We start from the raw sequence: 19,358 nt of genomic DNA on the forward strand, positions 1-19,358 counted from the left end.
TTATAGGTTGTCTGCTTATTTTTTTTTTTTATTTTATAGGTTGTCTGCTTATTTGATTTTTTTTATTTTATAGGTCGTCTGCTTATTTGTTTTTTTATTTTATAGGTTGTCTGCTTATTTTTTTTTTTATTTTATAGGTTGTCTGCTTATTTGTTTTTTTTTATTTTATAGGTTGTCTGCTTATTTGATTTTTTTTATTTTATAGGTTGTCTGCTTATTTGTTTTTTTTTATTTTATAGGTTGTCTGCTTATTTGTTTTTTTTTATTTTATAGGTTGTCTGCTTATTTGTTTTTATTTTATAGGTCGTCTGCTTATTTGATTTTTTTTATTTTATAGGTCGTCTGCTTATTTGTTTTTATTTTATAGGTCGTCTGCTTATTTGTTTTTATTTTATAGGTTGTCTGCTTATTTGATTTTTTTTATTTTATAGGTCGTCTGCTTATTTGATTTTTTTTATTTTATAGGTTGTCTGCTTATTTGTTTTTTTTTATTTTATAGGTTGTCTGCTTATTTGTTTTTTTTTTATTTTATAGGTTGTCTGCTTATTTTTTTTTTTTTATTTTATAGGTTGTCTGCTTATTTTTTTTTTTTTATTTTATAGGTTGTCTGCTTATTTGTTTTTTTTTTTTTATAGGTTGTCTGCTTATTTGTTTTTTTTATTTTATAGGTTGTCTGCTTATTTGATTTTTTTTATTTTATAGGTTGTCTGCTTATTTGTTTTTATTTTATAGGTCGTCTGCTTATTTGTTTTTTTTTATTTTATAGGTTGTCTGCTTATTTGTTTTTATTTTATAGGTCGTCTGCTTATTTGTTTTTTTTTTTTATAGGTTGTCTGCTTATTTGTTTTTTTTTATTTTATAGGTTGTCTGCTTATTTGTTTTTTTTTATTTTATAGGTTGTCTGCTTATTTGTTTTTATTTTATAGGTCGTCTGCTTATTTGTTTTTTTTTATTTTATAGGTTGTCTGCTTATTTGTTTTTTTTTATTTTATAGGTTGTCTGCTTATTTGATTTTTTTTATTTTATAGGTTGTCTGCTTATTTGTTTTTTTTTATTTTATAGGTCGTCTGCTTATTTGATTTTTTTTATTTTATAGGTTGTCTGCTTATTTGATTTTTTTTATTTTATAGGTTGTCTGCTTATTTGTTTTTTTTTATTTTATAGGTTGTCTGCTTATTTGATTTTTTTTATTTTATAGGTTGTCTGCTTATTTGATTTTTTTTATTTTATAGGTCGTCTGCTTATTTGTTTTTTTTATTTTATAGGTTGTCTGCTTATTTTTTTTTTTTATTTTATAGGTTGTCTGCTTATTTGTTTTTTTTTATTTTATAGGTTGTCTGCTTATTTGATTTTTTTTATTTTATAGGTTGTCTGCTTATTTGTTTTTTTTTATTTTATAGGTTGTCTGCTTATTTGTTTTTTTTTATTTTATAGGTTGTCTGCTTATTTGTTTTTATTTTATAGGTCGTCTGCTTATTTGATTTTTTTTATTTTATAGGTCGTCTGCTTATTTGTTTTTATTTTATAGGTCGTCTGCTTATTTGTTTTTATTTTATAGGTTGTCTGCTTATTTGATTTTTTTTATTTTATAGGTCGTCTGCTTATTTGTTTTTATTTTATAGGTCGTCTGCTTATTTGTTTTTATTTTATAGGTTGTCTGCTTATTTGATTTTTTTTATTTTATAGGTCGTCTGCTTATTTGTTTTTATTTTATAGGTCGTCTGCTTATTTGTTTTTATTTTATAGGTCGTCTGCTTATTTGTTTTTTTTTATTTTATAGGTTGTCTGCTTATTTGATTTTTTTTATTTTATAGGTCGTCTGCTTATTTGATTTTTTTTATTTTATAGGTTGTCTGCTTATTTGTTTTTTTTTATTTTATAGGTCGTCTGCTTATTTGTTTTTATTTTATAGGTTGTCTGCTTATTTGTTTCTTTTTTATTTTATAGGTCGTCTGCTTATTTGTTTTTATTTTATTTTATAGGTTGTCTGCTTATTTGTTTCTTTTTTTTTTATAGGTCGTCTGCTTATTTGTTTTTTTTTTATTTTATAGGTTGTCTGCTTATTTGTTTTTTTTTATTTTATAGGTTGTCTGCTTATTTGATTTTTTTTATTTTATAGGTTGTCTGCTTATTTGTTTTTTTTTATTTTATAGGTTGTCTGCTTATTTGTTTCTTTTTTATTTTATAGGTCGTCTGCTTATTTGTTATTTTTTATTTTATAGGTTGTCTGCTTATTTGATTTTTTTTATTTTATAGGTTGTCTGCTTATTTGTTTTTTTTTATTTTATAGGTCGTCTGCTTATTTGTTTTTTTTTATTTTATAGGTTGTCTGCTTATTTGTTTTTTTTTATTTTATAGGTTGTCTGCTTATTTGTTTTTTTTTATTTTATAGGTTGTCTGCTTATTTGATTTTTTTATTTTATAGGTTGTCTGCTTATTTGATTTTTTTTATTTTATAGGTCGTCTGCTTATTTGTTTTTTTTTATTTTATAGGTTGTCTGCTTATTTGTTTTTTTTTATTTTATAGGTTGTCTGCTTATTTGATTTTTTTTATTTTATAGGTTGTCTGCTTATTTGTTTTTTTTTTTTATTTTATAGGTCGTCTGCTTATTTGATTTTTTTTATTTTATAGGTTGTCTGTTTATTTGATTTTTTTTATTTTATAGGTTGTCTGCTTATTTGTTTTTTTTTTATTTTATAGGTTGTCTGCTTATTTGATTTTTTTTATTTTATAGGTCGTCTGCTTATTTGTTTTTTTTATTTTATAGGTTGTCTGCTTATTTGTTTTTTTTTATTTTATAGGTCGTCTGCTTATTTGTTTTTTTTTATTTTATAGGTTGTCTGCTTATTTTTTTTTTTTTATTTTATAGGTTGTCTGCTTATTTGTTTTTTTTTATTTTATAGGTCGTCTGCTTATTTGATTTTTTTTATTTTATAGGTTGTCTGCTTATTTGATTTTTTTTATTTTATAGGTCGTCTGCTTATTTGTTTTTATTTTATAGGTCGTCTGCTTATTTGTTTTTATTTTATAGGTCGTCTGCTTATTTGATTTTTTTTATTTTATAGGTCGTCTGCTTATTTGTTTTTATTTTATAGGTTGTCTGCTTATTTGTTTTAATTTTATAGGTTGTCTGCTTATTTGTTTTTTTTTTATTTTATAGGTTGTCTGCTTATTTGTTTTTTTTATTTTATAGGTCGTCTGCTTATTTGTTTTTATTTTATAGGTCGTCTGCTTATTTGTTTTTATTTTATAGGTTGTCTGCTTATTTGTTTTTTTTTATTTTATAGGTTGTCTGCTTATTTGTTTTTTTTTATTTTATAGGTTGTCTGCTTATTTGTTTCTTTTTTATTTTATAGGTCGTCTGCTTATTTGTTATTTTTTATTTTATAGGTTGTCTGCTTATTTGATTTTTTTTATTTTATAGGTTGTCTGCTTATTTGTTTTTTTTTTATTTTATAGGTTGTCTGCTTATTTGTTTTTTTTTATTTTATAGGTTGTCTGCTTATTTGTTTTTTTTTATTTTATAGGTTGTCTGCTTATTTGTTTTTTTTTATTTTATAGGTTGTCTGCTTATTTGATTTTTTTTATTTTATAGGTCGTCTGCTTATTTGTTTTTTTTTATTTTATAGGTTGTCTGCTTATTTGTTTTTTTTTATTTTATAGGTTGTCTGCTTATTTGATTTTTTTTATTTTATAGGTTGTCTGCTTATTTGTTTTTTTTTTTTATTTTATAGGTCGTCTGCTTATTTGATTTTTTTTATTTTATAGGTTGTCTGTTTATTTGATTTTTTTTATTTTATAGGTTGTCTGCTTATTTGTTTTTTTTTTATTTTATAGGTTGTCTGCTTATTTGATTTTTTTTATTTTATAGGTCGTCTGCTTATTTGTTTTTTTTATTTTATAGGTTGTCTGCTTATTTGTTTTTTTTTATTTTATAGGTCGTCTGCTTATTTGTTTTTTTTTATTTTATAGGTTGTCTGCTTATTTGTTTTTTTTTATTTTATAGGTTGTCTGCTTATTTGTTTTTTTTTATTTTATAGGTCGTCTGCTTATTTGATTTTTTTTATTTTATAGGTTGTCTGCTTATTTGATTTTTTTTATTTTATAGGTCGTCTGCTTATTTCTTTTTATTTTATAGGTCGTCTGCTTATTTGTTTTTATTTTATAGGTTGTCTGCTTATTTGATTTTTTTTATTTTATAGGTCGTCTGCTTATTTGTTTTTATTTTATAGGTCGTCTGCTTATTTGTTTTTATTTTATAGGTCGTCTGCTTATTTGTTTTTTTTTATTTTATAGGTTGTCTGCTTATTTGATTTTTTTTATTTTATAGGTTGTCTGCTTATTTGATTTTTTTTATTTTATAGGTTGTCTGCTTATTTGTTTTTTTTTATTTTATAGGTCGTCTGCTTATTTGTTTTTATTTTATAGGTTGTCTGCTTATTTGTTTCTTTTTTATTTTATAGGTCGTCTGCTTATTTGTTTTTATTTTATTTTATAGGTTGTCTGCTTATTTGTTTCTTTTTTTTTTATAGGTCGTCTGCTTATTTGTTTTTTTTTTATTTTATAGGTTGTCTGCTTATTTGTTTCTTTTTTTTTTATAGGTCGTCTGCTTATTTGTTTTTTTTATTTTATAGGTCGTCTGCTTATTTGTTTTTATTTTTTATTTTATAGGTCGTCTGCTTATTTGTTTTTTTTATTTTATAGGTTGTCATCTTATTTGTTTTTTTTTTAATTTTATAGGTCGTCTGCTTATTTGTTTTTTTTTAAATTTTATAGGTCGTCTGCTTATTTGTTTTTATTTTTTATTTTATAGGTCGTCTGCTTATTTGTTTTTATTTTTTATTTTATAGGTTGTCTGCTTATTTGCTTTTTTTTATTTTATAGGTCGTCTGCTTATTTGTTTCTTTTTTATTTTATAGGTCGTCTGCTTATTTGTTTTTATTTTATAGGCCGTCTGCTTATTTGTTTTTAATTTTTATTTTATAGGTTGTCTGCTTATTTGCTTTTTTTTATTTTATAGGTCGTCTGCTTATTTGTTTTTTTTTATTTTATAGGTCGTCTGCTTATTTGTTTTTATTTTTTATTTTATAGGTCGTCTGCTTATTTGTTTTTTTTTATTTTATAGGTCGTCATCTTATTTGTTTTTTTTTAAATTTTATAGGTCGTCTGCTTATTTGTTTTTATTTTTTATTTTATAGGTCGTCTGCTTATTTGTTTTTTTTATTTTATAGGTCGTCTGCTTATTTGTTTTTTTTATTTTATAGGTCGTCTGCTTATTTGTTTTTTTTTTTATTTTATAGGTCGTCTGCTTATTTGTTTTTTTTTTAATTTTATAGGTCGTCTGCTTATTTGTTTTTTTTATTTTATAGGTTGTCTGCTTATTTGTTTTTATTTTATAGGTCGTCTGCTTATTTGTTTTTTTTATTTTATAGGTCGTCTGCTTATTTGTTTTTATTTTTTATTTTATAGGTTGTCTGCTTATTTGTTTTTTTTTTTATTTTATAGATCGTCTGCTTATTTGATTTTTTTTATTTTATAGGTTGTCTGCTTATTTGTTTTTATTTTATAGGTCGTCTGCTTATTTGTTTTTTTTATTTTATAGGTCGTCTGCTTATTTGTTTTTTTTATTTTATAGGTCGTCTGCTTATTTGTTTTTTTTATTTTATAGGTCGTCTGCTTATTTGTTTTTTTTTTTTAATTTTATAGGTCGTCTGCTTATTTGTTTTTTATTTTATAGGTCGTCTGCTTATTTATTTTTTTTTTATTTTATAGGTCGTCTGCTTATTTGTTTTTATTTTTTATTTTATAGGTCGTCTGCTTATTTGTTTTTATTTTTTATTTTATAGGTCGTCTGCTTATTTGTTTTTTTTTATTTTATAGGTCGTCTGCTTATTTGTTTTTATTTAAATTTTATAGGTCGTCTGCTTATTTGTTTTTTTTTATTTTATAGGTCGTCTGCTTATTTGTTTTTTTTTATTTTATAGGTCGTCTGCTTATTTGTTTTTTTTTAAATTTTATAGGTCGTCTGCTTATTTGTTTTTATTTTTTATTTTATAGGTCGTAAGCTTATTTGTTTTTATTTTTTATTTTATAGGTCGTCTGCTTATTTGTTTTTATTTTATAGGTTGTCTGCTTATTTGTTTTTTTTTATTTTATAGGTCGTCTGCTTATTTGTTTTTTTATTTTATAGGTCGTCTGCTTATTTGTTTTTTTTTTTTTATAGGTCGTCTGCTTATTTGTTTTTTTTATTTTATAGGTCGTCTGCTTATTTGTTTTTTTTTTTATTTTATAGGTCGTCTGCTTATTTATTTTTTTTTTATTTTATAGGTCGTCTGCTTATTTGTTTTTATTTTTTATTTTATAGGTCGTCTGCTTATTTGTTTTTTTTTATTTTATAGGTCGTCTGCTTATTTGTTTTTTTTTATTTTATAGGTCGTCTGCTTATTTGTTTTTTTTTAAATTTTATAGGTCGTCTGCTTATTTGTTTTTATTTTTTATTTTATAGGTCGTAAGCTTATTTGTTTTTATTTTTTATTTTATAGGTCGTCTGCTTATTTGTTTTTATTTTATAGGTTGTTTGCTTATTTGTTTTTTTTTTATTTTATAGGTCGTCTGCTTATTTGTTTTTTTATTTTATAGGTCGTCTGCTTATTTGTTTTTTTTTTTTTATAGGTCGTCTGCTTATTTGTTTTTTTTATTTTATAGGTCGTCTGCTTATTTGTTTTTTTTTTTTAATTTTATAGGTCGTCTGCTTATTTGTTTTTTATTTTATAGGTCGTCTGCTTATTTATTTTTTTTTTATTTTATAGGTCGTCTGCTTATTTCCATTATCCCTGTTTATATTTATCAATTCTGTCATTCAACAACAACTGAAATGTCTTCCACTGGCTTTCAGGGTGCTCTTCTATTCAAAATTAATCTGCTAATGACCATATATAAAATTGAATCCAGAAATTTAAGCAAAACATGTTTTACCAAATTAACCGGATTTGGTAGTAAGTAATCTGGAAAAGGGTTGATATGACTGTAACAAAAAACAGAAGCAAAAAAGATACTGTGCCGTTTTTATTAATGAAATGTTGATTTATACAAACATTTTTGCAATCTCTTCTTTTACACAGATTTAATTCATGCAATCTTTTTATACCTATTTTTTTTTTTTTTAATAGTCAGCAAAAAGCTTAAATATCCGTTACAGATAAATTAACCTTCTCCCTCTCTCTTCCTCTTACTTGTTACTTACCGATTATCATTTCTCTTCATTCCCGTTTTTAACTTTTTATGCAGAAAAAAATTACAAGACGTTTACAGAGTTTTTTTTTTCCCCAAAGTTTTTATTGTGAGATAATTTACTAAGGAGACGAAATACTTAAATAATTATTTACTTCCTAAACTCATTAACTTAAGACATGTGACGCAGACGAACAAAGACCTCGATAACATTTGCTGCGATTATCAGGTTTCTACATCATTTGGTTGTATTTCACCAACATGAATTCCCAGGCAGAACTAATTTCAAAACCTTAGTTTTCTTTCGTTGAATACATGACGCGATTTCGCATCCTTCGACTGTTTTGTTTACCATTTTAACAACTGTTGTCCTTGCCTTATCACTTATCTTTCATTCAAACTTGGCAACAATTTTGTTTTACACATCTGGGTTATCCTGACATGCACTAAAAGTGACCCCTGTCAAAATTCACACTAGTTAAGATATTTAAGGATTAGGGTCACTTCCTGATTGCTTGTCTGAAAATGGGTCACCATATTTGAAAAGTTGGGAACTACTGTAATAAAGTAAACATGAAAAAATATTTTATGAATCAGACGTTTTTATGCATGCAAAAAAAAGTGAATATTTGAGTAAAAAAAAACTAAAACAAAACAAAGCATTTGTTTTTCTAAAATTCTGTGTAGAATAGATATATGAAAGGTAACCGAAATTTAGAATTATAGGGGATGTATGCTTATATATAATATTTTTAATTTTTATAATATATGGTAAATCAGTATTTAGAGTTATAGGGGAATAAGGTTTATATATAATATTTTTATTATTTTTTATAATATATGGTAAATCAGTGTTTAGAGTTATAGGGAAATAAGGTTTATATATAATATTTTTATTATTTTTTATAATATATGGTAAATCAGTGTTTAGAGTTATAGGGGAATAAGGTTTATATATAATATTTTTATTATTTTTTATAATATATGGTAAATCAGTGTTTAGAGTTATAGGGGTATAGGGTTTATATATAATATTTTTATTATTTTTATAATATATGGTAAATCAGTGTTTAGAGTTATAGGGGAATAAGGTTTATATATAATATTTTTATTATTTTTATAATATATGGTAAATCAGTGTTTAGAATTATAGGGGAATAAGGTTTATATATAATATTTTTATTATTTTTATAATATATGGTAAATCAGTGTTTAGAGTTATAGGGGAATAAGGTTTATATATAATATTTTTATTATTTTTTATAATATATGGTAAATCAGTGTTTAGAGTTATAGGGGAATAAGGTTTATATATAATATTTTTATTATTTTTTATAATATATGGTAAATCAGTGTTTAGAGTTATAGGGGAATAAGGTTTATATATAATATTTTTATTATTTTTTATAATATATGGTAAATCAGTGTTTAGAGTTATAGGGGAATAAGGTTTATATATAATATTTTTATTATTTTTACTTTAATAATACTAAACTATTAAAATATTAAAACTAATAACAGTTTATTAAAAACTAATAATGCTATATATGTATTCAAATACCCTGTGGAAGAATGTATCTCTACAAATAGTAGATATATTGGCATGACTAGGACAAGTATCTCTTGTCATCTAATATGCAACCTCTCCTCACAGCTCTCTCTACCAACATCTAGTTGTTTGTGATATTTCCAAAATATATTTAAAAAAAAAAAAAAAAAAAAAGCACTGCTATACTTGCTTCAAAATATAACCTTTGACCTCTCATCATTGGAATCTTATTCATTCCGGCATCTAAACCAATCATTAACTAAGCTCAATATAAAAGGTGGAGGGTGGGGTGGGGAGGGGGGGGGGAGCGTTTTTAATCAATTTTCAGAAGAGATACACCCATTTTAATTTTGTAATTGCATCACATGACAATTACTAATGTGAATTTAACATGTTCGCAAATGTGGCAACTTTTTTCTTTTTTTTTTTTTGGTGCACAATATTAGATTGTTGGTCCACCAATTTGAAAAGTTGGAGGAGGAAAGAAACAGAAATTTTCACTTTTGTTTAGTTAAATGGGTGTTAAGGAAAAAATGCCCAAATATGCAAATGTATACGTTGTATTTATCATGGAGGTTCGACACAAGATCGCGAGTTTGAGAAAATCGTTTCAGTGGAGCAAATAGGGATCGAACCTGGTACACCCAGGTTTTCAGTCAGTGTCATTAACCACTTGGCCCCGAGTCGACGCATCTGCACACATTTGTCCAGATATCTTCCTCTGGGGTCATCAGAACTAAACCCATCTTTAAAATCCACATTACACACCCATTGTATCATTCTCATATTTCTCTCCATGCCACGCCTGTCTTCAACCCTCACTGGCCAAGTTTCACTACAATACATGATCACACGGTGTACCCATGCAGGATAGTCTCTTCCGTTTGTCAATATTAGTAACATTTGCTCGTTAATAAAGAATTTCCTGAACTTATTCCATCCACTTCTTACTCTTATGATCACACTCCAACCTCTGCTCTAGTTTTATCAACAAGCTAATAAACATTCTCGACAAACTCAATAATTTTGCCATCCAAACATATTTTGTCGGTACACGAGTTCTCATCCGCATGGTTTTATACTCCGCACGCATAAATTCGTTATCCTTTCTCAATCTACCCGTAATTCAACAGAACTTTATATATCTTACAGGCACCACCAAAAAAAAAAAAAAAAAAAAAAAAACTGAAGTAGGGGAACTTTGTGTCTCCAACTCTTACAAGTACACGATATAAATAGAATTGTACCTTCCTTTCCAAAAACTAAATGAGGAACTTTCCTCTTTCTGGCATCTTTCCAAGACCAGAATCACTCATCACTTCTACTACAAATAATTATTTTAATAAAATGCAGAATCCTATTGCTGTTTTTGTCAAACAGTCAGAGCTTACAATTTGCACACAGATGAAGCAAGAAAACCTTTTAAATATATAAATGCTGAGAAAGATAACATAAGCAAAAGTAGGCATCTTCAAGCAAAGTCCCCTGGCGTTTGCTGCGAGTCTGTCAAACTAAAATTAAACACCATAAAAAAAAAAAATATTTGATGTTTGATTTTAGTCTGACAGGCCTGCAGCAAGTGTTGGGGTACTTTGCTTCAAGAAAGCCCAAAAGTATATATAATAGTTTTTGGATGAGTGATAAAATGACATAAGTTTTAAAGAATCCTAGTGCTGTTTCTGTCAACCAATCAGATGTTATGATTCGCATAAGACAAAGCAGGAAAAAAAAACTTTAAATATATAAAAGTTGAAATATTTACATATATAAAAGTTGAAATATTTACATAGAGAAAAGTTGAAATATTTACATAGAGAAAAGTTGAAATATTTACATAGAGAAAAGTTGAAATATTTACATAGAGAAAAGTTGAAATATTTACATAGAGAAAAGTTGAAATATTTACATAGAGAAAAGTTGAAATATTTAAATAGAGAAAAGTTGAAATATTTAAATAGAGAAAAGTTGAAATATTTAAACAGAGAAAAGTTGAAATATTTAAACAGAGAAAAGTTGAAATATTTAAATAGAGAAAAGTTGAAATATTTAAACAGAGAAAAGTTGAAATATTTAAACAGAGAAAAGTTGAAATATTTAAACAGAGAAAAGTTGAAATATTTAAACAGAGAAAAGTTGAAATATTTAAACAGAGAAAAGTTGAAATATTTAAACAGAGAAAAGTTGAAATATTTAAACAGAGAAAAGTTGAAATATTTAAACAGAGAAAAGTTGAAATATTTAAACAGAGAAAAGTTGAAATATTTAAATAGAGAAAAGTTGAAATATTTAAATAGAGAAAAGTTAAAATATTTAAATATATAAAAGTTAAAATATTTAAATATATAAAAGTTGAAATATTTAAATATATAAAAGTTTAAATATTTAAATATATAAAAGTTTAAATATTTAAATATATAAAAGTTTAAATATTTAAATATATAAAAGTTTAAATATTTAAACATAAAAGTTGAGAAAGATATGAAAAAGCAATGTTTTCAAATAAAATATAATCATTTTAATCCAAACAAAAACAAAAAAAATCTTTTTACCTGACATTGTCTAAAATCCTGAAAATGCGAATGTAACTTGGATCAAAAGAACTACCAGGATGAACCAACTGAAAAGATAAAAAAATCACATTCTTATCAAATCTCGATCAATCAGGTTTCAAGGACGCCAGAAAATAAGAAAAATCAAAGAGATGACTTCAGGTTTACACCAATTTCTTCCAGTTGAACTGTGCACATTATAAACAAATCGATAATAAACCGACAATTTAGGATGCTTAAAAAGTACACAAAAAAAAAAAAAAAATGAATAAATAAATAGAATCTTTGGTTTTAACAAATAAAGACAAGTCGTTTGTTTATTAAAACATTTTGTAAAACACAAAAAAAAAAAAAGGATTCCTCCCTTTTCTTATAAGAAATCTTTACTCATATTCAAACGTTGACATTGTAACGGAAAACAAAAAAAAATTGTCTTTTTATTTTCTTTGTATCAAAAAACGTCAAGAGGATGGATACAGATGCAGCGACCATGCTACAAAATGGCAAGCCGACATCTTCTAATCCCAAATCTACAGGTATACTAGATTTTCAAAAATGGATTTTTTTTAATTATTCCAAAAGTTAGATAAATTGGTCAAGTAGTTTTATTTAAAAAAAAAAAAAAAAAAAAAAAAAAATTATGGATAACCAAAACTGTCTTATCCACCACTTCGAAAACAACCTAAAAAACAAAGGGAGATAATTCAACAATACAAATTTCCATTAATTGCTTAAAAATGATTTTCTTTATAAAAATAAGACTACGTTATCAATTTACATCATTTTTGGAATATGATATTCTTGTTTTACCACAGATGAATACATCATAAAGATTTTTTCTTTATTTTGAATTTTTAATATGGGGAAATCCTGGACAAGACTCTAAATTATTTTTTACATTTTCGTTTTCAATTTGTGTTATGCACTGCTATGTACGGTTCATAACTTGCCCTACGTGTGAATACACTTTATGTAAGATTTCAAATGTTTAGACCAAAATTTGTCTGAGTAATTTTATAGAGACAACAGCGGTCAATTTTTTAAAAACTTTGATCCAAATCTTGACCTCTTCACATTTATTATTTTGGTCTCAAATCAAAATACAAAGTTTTACCCATGTCCAAGTTACCTACATCTAAAATCTCAAGTCTTTAGACCCAAAATTGGCGAAGAATTTGGTAGAATCTGCAAAGGTCAACTCTTTCAACACTGACCTTTTGGAGCCAAATTTTCGCCCCCAAACTGATTAAAATGCTTGCCGCATGTCTGAATACCCGTCATGTATAAATTTCAAATGTTTAGACACAAAATTAGCCGAGTAGTTTGCTAGACATTGTAAAGGTCAAATCTTTTGAACTTTGACCCCTTGGCAGCTCAAATTTTTGACCCAAACCGATGAAAAAGCTTGCCCTATCTCTGAATACCCTTTATGTAAAATTTCAAATGTTTAGACCAGAAATTGGATGAGTAATTTGGTAGAGACCATAGAGGTCAAATTTTATTTAACTTTGACCCCAATTCTGACCCCATAACATTTATTTTTTGGGGCTCAAATCAAATTAAAAAGTTTGGTCCATGTCCAAATAACCTACATTTAAAATTTCAAATGTTTAGACCCAAAATTGGCGGAGGAGTTTGGTAGAGTTTTCAATGACCAAATTGTTGAACTTTGACCCCTTGACAGCCAAATTTCTGGCTGAAAACCGATTAAAAAGATTTTACCAAATCTCAAGTCTCTAGACCGAAAATTGACAGAATTATTTGGTAGGGAAATGGAGGCACACACACACACACACACGCACACACACACAGAGAGACATTTTCACTTTTATAGATATATATATACACACACATACATACATTCCAATGTTGACACTCATGGCTGATAGCATTCAAGGAGATGAACTGGCATGTCTGGAGTCAGATCAGGGTTGCTGTCCGAGTTGATATAATGCGAAAATCGGCAATGATGGCAGTGCATCACTGAAGATGTGCTAAGTATTTAACAATTGATCAAAATATAACTTTCATATATCAAACACTTCAAATTCATTCTTTTTCATGTGTTTCACAAATTTTTTACATTTTAATTTTTTTTTCTTTCACATGTCAGGAATTATTGTGGATAGCTATTTTGCAGTTGACTGGTTTTCTTGGAATTTTAAAAACCCTGCATTTATAATTCTTCATTCATTTTTTATTTATTTATTTTTTTTTATTACATTTTCATCCCAAAGAAGGCACAGTGCCACTTTGATGTAGGGGCTACTACCAGGGGCATAAGTTGAAGGGATACTATGTAGGGAATTGAGCAGCAAGATGTTTTCACATTATACTTGAACTTCTGCATGTCAGTACAGTTGGGAAAGCAGAATCCCGGAAGGGAGTTCCAAAGTCTAGCAGTTCTGGGGAAGAAACTATTGGAGTAGAAGGCTTTCTTACATCTAGAAATCTCTACTGTGTAGGGGTCGGACTTTGCTGTTTGTCAGGGGTATTCACGTCAAGGAGGTACAAGGGCTTGTAGTTCGTCAGAGCATCTACCATTAAAATACTTGTAAAACAGGCAGAGGGATGCAACATTTTGTCGATGGGACAAAGGCTGAAACTTAGATGACAGTTACAAAACCTATCAGGTTGGTGACTCTCTTTAGAACCCTGTCCTGGAGTGAGAGACTAGTAGCAGATGCACCAACCCAAATGTGACAACAGTACTCCATACATGGGTGAATAGTGGTCTTGTAAAGGTACAAGATACCTTTAGGCATAAGTAACTTTCTAGCATGGTAGAGAGAGCCCGCCTTCTTTGCAGCAGCCTTGGCAATGCTCTCAATGTATCTGTTCCAACTCCTGTTCCCTGTGAAGTTTGAACAAAGTACTTTCAACTGATATATCTTCAGCCATAGCTTTTGATGGTTGAGAAGGTTTCTTGCAATCATGAAGGAAACAAGCTTAGTTTTGGCAGCACTGAACGTTACCATCCATTTTTAATCCCATTCCACTACAGATTGGAGGTCTTCCTCTAGGGTTTCCGCTATTGCCTTGGATATGTGTTCATCTGTTTTCCCCTTGTGCCTGTTATAGAGCGTGGTGTTGTCAGCAAATATAACAATCTCAGAGACTACTTTATCAGGGAGTTTGTTTATGAATATCAGGAATATAAAAAAAATCCAAGGATCAACCACTGAGGTACACCCACATTTATATCATATTGTTTAGATGTACAACCATTAAGGGCAACCTCGATTCTTCTCTTAATTAAGAAGGATTTAATTATGTTAAGTAATCGTCAAGTAATATCATAGGATCTAATTTTCATGAGAAGACGATTGTGCCATACCATGTTGAAAGCCTTAGATATATCTATGCTTTATCCAGTGCATGGTATATATGTTCAGAGATTACAGTTAGAATATCTGCAATAGAATAGGCTTGCCTAAATTTATATTGATGGTCAAACTGAAGTTTAGCAACTGTAAGGTGGTGGACTAGAGCTTTATAATTATGGACTCAAATATTTTGTCGAAAAGAGGGAGGAAGCTAATGGGGAAATAATTTAATGGGTCAGTTCTTTTGCCAGAGTTCTTGTAAACTGGTACCACAGAAGCAGCTTTCTAGCAGTCAGGAAAGCATGATTCATTACGGCATTTTTTGAAAAGTTTGGAGAAAACTGGAGCTATTTCAGCAAAGCATTTTTCTAATAGTAGCAATACACATGAAAAAATTGAAATAGCTTGAAATATTTCAATATTGGTATGCATAGAAAGAGCTTGATGAGCTAAGAAAGAATCTTTTTAAATTTTTTAAATCTGATTAAAATTAAGGAAGTTATGGCTATTTTTGTGCCTCACACGTTTGGATATTTTTCCCTCTTTAAGACCATATGCGTTTCGTCACATTTTTTACACTACTTTTTCAGTAAAAATGTCATATCTTTGTTAAAACACAAGACTAAGAAATGAAATTTACCATATAAGTGTATTTTTGTACAAGGAATCAGAATATGCAACTGAAAATCTCCCAAAGTTTATGGTTTCCAAATAATCTGCAGTAAAGGTGCATAAATATGCAGCAATTCCTTAAAAATGCCATGTATCCATAAACAGAAAAGAAGTTGGAGAACTCAAAGTTGAATTGTAATGTGCTTTATGTACAAAAAACTTAAATCTAAACATAAGACCATTTAAAAATGAATATATTGCAATATTTCTTTGGTATTATTGTAGATTAACACCTTCTGTTTAACCCCACTCAACTCCTTCTGACCACCCCTCCAAAATGTGATTCTACCTTTTTAGGAAATTATGTATAAAATGCCATGAAAAACTTTAATGAAAGATAAACAAATTATTTTAGAATTGAATGTAAAATAATTTCCTATTACAGATCATTCTAGCATTTTAGGGCAGTTAACTGTTTTTTTTCTATGGGAAAATATGCATGCTTTTTTTTTTTTTTAAGATGATTATGTGTAGTTTTAAGAGCGTTTCTATGCAATGAGAATATGTGGAGGGTTGCCATTCGGACTTTGAATTAATTGTAGGGCTAAGGAAAATTATGTGTGAACATACTGAAAACTTGACAGAGACAAAGCTAACAAAAACAATATTAGAGGGGGGAGCGGTTAGTTTCACAAAAATTTAATGTAAAATAATTCATCATTTCCTGGCCATTCTAGCATTTTAGGACAGTTAACCAATTTATTTTTATGTGTATTTTTCTTTAAGGAAGGATCTATTTTTTGTTTGTTTGTTTTAGATGCTTGTATGTGGCTTACAGAGGTATTTTGTTGGGGGGGGGGGCTTGCCACTCGAACTTAGTGTTATTGTTAGGGTTAAAGAGTGTTTTAGGAGGAGACTTGCCACACATAATTTGTATTAGAGGTGAAGTTAAGAGAGCTTTTTTTCAAAGAGAGCGTTCAAAAATTTGTTGATTTCTATTTTCGAGGTTGAAGGCGTTAATTCCATAGGCCGTTTATACTATGCTGGAGCAGGTTGTAAAAATATCTTTCGCTTAATAAGTAGAAAAAAAAATAACGAAATAAAAAGCTTCCTAATTGTAGTTTGATGTGTTTTCTAACTGCTTTTAAAATTTCAAGAATATTGATATAGATTTTGAGGGTTTGTATTACTATACACATAGATTCGAAAAAGTTGTCAAAAAAACAAATATATAACAAATAAATGTTATCAAAAGCAAGTTACTTTTCTACCTAACTGGATAATTTTTTAGTGTTTTTATTTAATATAACATGTTTATTCAGCTTGAAAACAGTGTTTACCAATGTTTTGGAAAATTTAAAATGGCGCCGACTCTCTTGAAACGGTAAGTTTGGGGAAAAGAGTTAAAAATAAAAAAAAAGTAGACAAAATACTGCTAGAAACTCGCTCAATATATGTTACCGTGACATAGGCTGACATATATTCGGTGAGTTTTTAACAGTATTTTGTATAGTTTTTTTTTATTTTTAACTCCTTTTCTCAAACTTACCGTGTCAAAGAGAGTCGGGCCGGGCGCCATTTTTAATTTTCCAATACATCGGTAAACACTGTTTTTCGAGCTGAATAAACATGTTACATTGAATAAAAACACAAAAAATATATCCAGTTTGGTAGAAAAGTAACTTGCCTTTGATAACATTTATTTGTTATATATTTGTTTTTTGACAACTTTTTCGAATCTATGTATAAACGAGATTTTGATACTTATTTTGATTTTGAAAAAAAAACATTTGTGCCTGTTCGCAGTAAAACATTGTTTTAATTCGTTGTTCAAAACTAATTTAAAGAATAAAAGTGCATGCAAGCTATATATCTACAAAAGTTTATTTTGTTTTTTTAACCATGTTTTTAAATTTGACGAAAAAATGTGAGAAATTGCAACAGATTCATAATGCCGAATTGGTTGGGATTGTTGTTATTATACATTCTGAAAACCGAATAGTTTTAAACTAATGTTATTCTGATAACAAAATAGCTCTCATTAAACATATAAGAACATTTATATTCATATTTTCATGTTTTTCTTAATTCGTTCTTGAATAAAAATTAAAGAACGCATGTTTGTTTACAAATGTGCTATCGCTGATTCTACAGGCTGGAGCTGCTGCTAATACTAACTTCATTTGACCAAATTCGAGAAATAGAAACAATTTTTTTTTCGGGTAGGTCCTTTTAAATTATCAATTACTGCGGTCCTACTCAACATAAAATAATACTTTTAATTGATAAAGATAGTAAAAAGATTGATTTACTTACTACTGGGTGTCCGAAGAATTTTTTTTTCAAAATGTTCAATACTTGTCATATTAAAGTCTTATTTTTAACATGACAAAAAAAGAAATGGTCAAAAATATTTCGGACACTTGACAGTATTAAGATTAACACCTCTTCAAATTGGTTCCCAAATTTTATGACGAAATTCTTCATACAATCACGGTACGGACCTTTAGAAAACAGGGGGGGGGGGTCATTACAAAACCTTACCGAAAACGCCATTTTATGACGTTCACATTTTTATCACTTTATTTTCTTAAAACTCTTAAAATATATAATGTACATTCATATTTATTAATTCATTTGAAAGTATATTCATTTCCGAACAAAACAGTAGTAATTTGAAGACTTGAAGTGCTTTGGTTTAAAAAATATAGCTATTTTAGTAGAACTACCTTGAAATCTGTGAGTATCCAAAGCGTTTTTTCGTCCGTGTGTATTACTACTAATAGTACAGCTGGTATGAGATCAGGCCCACATGCATTTGAGGTGTCAACGTTTTTTATTATGTCATGTACTTGAAAAGGGGCGATCTTCAGATCATCAAGTGTGGTTTCTGTCCACAAAGGAAAATCAGAGAGAGAGTGGATTGCAGGGTCCAAAGTAGAGTTTAAGGCAAACTAACAGGCAAGCATGTTAGCTTTCTTGATTGCCGTGCAAACAACCTCGTGATTGTTGGATAGTGGGGGAATTGTTGACTGCCCATTATTTACTACACTGTTGTAAATTTTCCAGAAATCATGAGTTTCTAATTTCTGTGCTCCAATGCATTTTCTGGTTGTTTCAGTAGCTAGAAATGACAGACTGAACGTGTTCATATAAGTCAGTAAATTACGATAAAAGTTAAAAACAAAAACTTACGACAATAATATGAGAAATGCAGAAAAGCAGGAGCCACGTCTTGGCGTGATGAAATTCTTCCGATTCCCAAATAGTGTGAAAGTCCTAAGAAAGAAAAATAGAAAGATCTCTCCATTATGAAGCAAATTTGATTGACAAGATTTTATATATGAGTGTACATCAAAAATGGAGGGGAAGGAACGTTTGGCCTTTGTTTGCATTAATTATTCATGAAAAACATTGCTCAATTGATAAAGTTAAAAAAAAAAAAAGAAAAAGAAAATGAAAATAAAAAAAACATCAATTGCTTAATAAAAAAAGAAAGAAAGTCTCATTGTGAAAATAGAGTGAAAGATGGTAGAAAGTTCTATTTTTTTATCTATTTTTTAAAAAAACTTTTTCACCTCAAACAAGGCTTATTGCCAATTAGATTTAAAGGGCTACAATTTGAGACTATATTTACAAGAGATGATGTAGAGAGTAAAGTAACATGTTTGTTCACATTACATTTAAACTTTTGCAGGTTAGTACAGTCAAGAAAGCAGGAAACATGGAAGAAATTCTAAAATCTAGAAATCCGAAGAAAGAAACTATTAGAGTAGAAGTATGTCTGGCATCCAGGGATCTCTACATTAAAGAAGGGGGGGAATTTAGCTGTTTGTTGGTTTAGTCAGAGTATGTATGAGGAGAGGACACAAGTGCATGGAGTTCATCAGAGCACATTCTATTAAAAATACTTGTAAAAGATGCAACATTGTGACAATGAGACGAGGTTGGAGCTTGGTTAATAGTGTGGGTGGGAACTATTAGATTTGAAATTCTTTTTGGAACCTATGAGCGAGAGACAAGTGGTAAATGCTCCAGCCCAGATGTGTCAACAATGCACCATGCACGGACGAATGATGACTTTGTAGTGA

The 19,358-nt window shown here is 27.9% G+C and overlaps 1 protein-coding gene across 1 annotated transcript in view; it reads right to left on the reverse strand.

Annotated features, from left to right (window-relative positions):
* Positions 1-19,358, reverse strand: part of LOC145241970 (nonsense-mediated mRNA decay factor SMG8-like) — a 123,087-nt gene that overhangs the window by 84,477 nt on the left and 19,252 nt on the right. The window contains exons 5-6 of the mRNA XM_080104838.1: positions 18,463-18,546; positions 11,330-11,397 (exon numbers count right to left, since the gene is read on the reverse strand). Coding sequence (XP_079960964.1) covers positions 11,330-11,397; positions 18,463-18,546 — 152 coding nt within the window. The remainder of the gene's footprint in view (positions 1-11,329; positions 11,398-18,462; positions 18,547-19,358) is intronic.

This window comes from Euprymna scolopes, chromosome 21, assembly GCF_053919585.1.
Source record: "Euprymna scolopes isolate OS-2025 chromosome 21, ASM5391958v1, whole genome shotgun sequence".
Taxonomy (NCBI): domain Eukaryota; kingdom Metazoa; phylum Mollusca; class Cephalopoda; order Sepiida; family Sepiolidae; genus Euprymna; species Euprymna scolopes.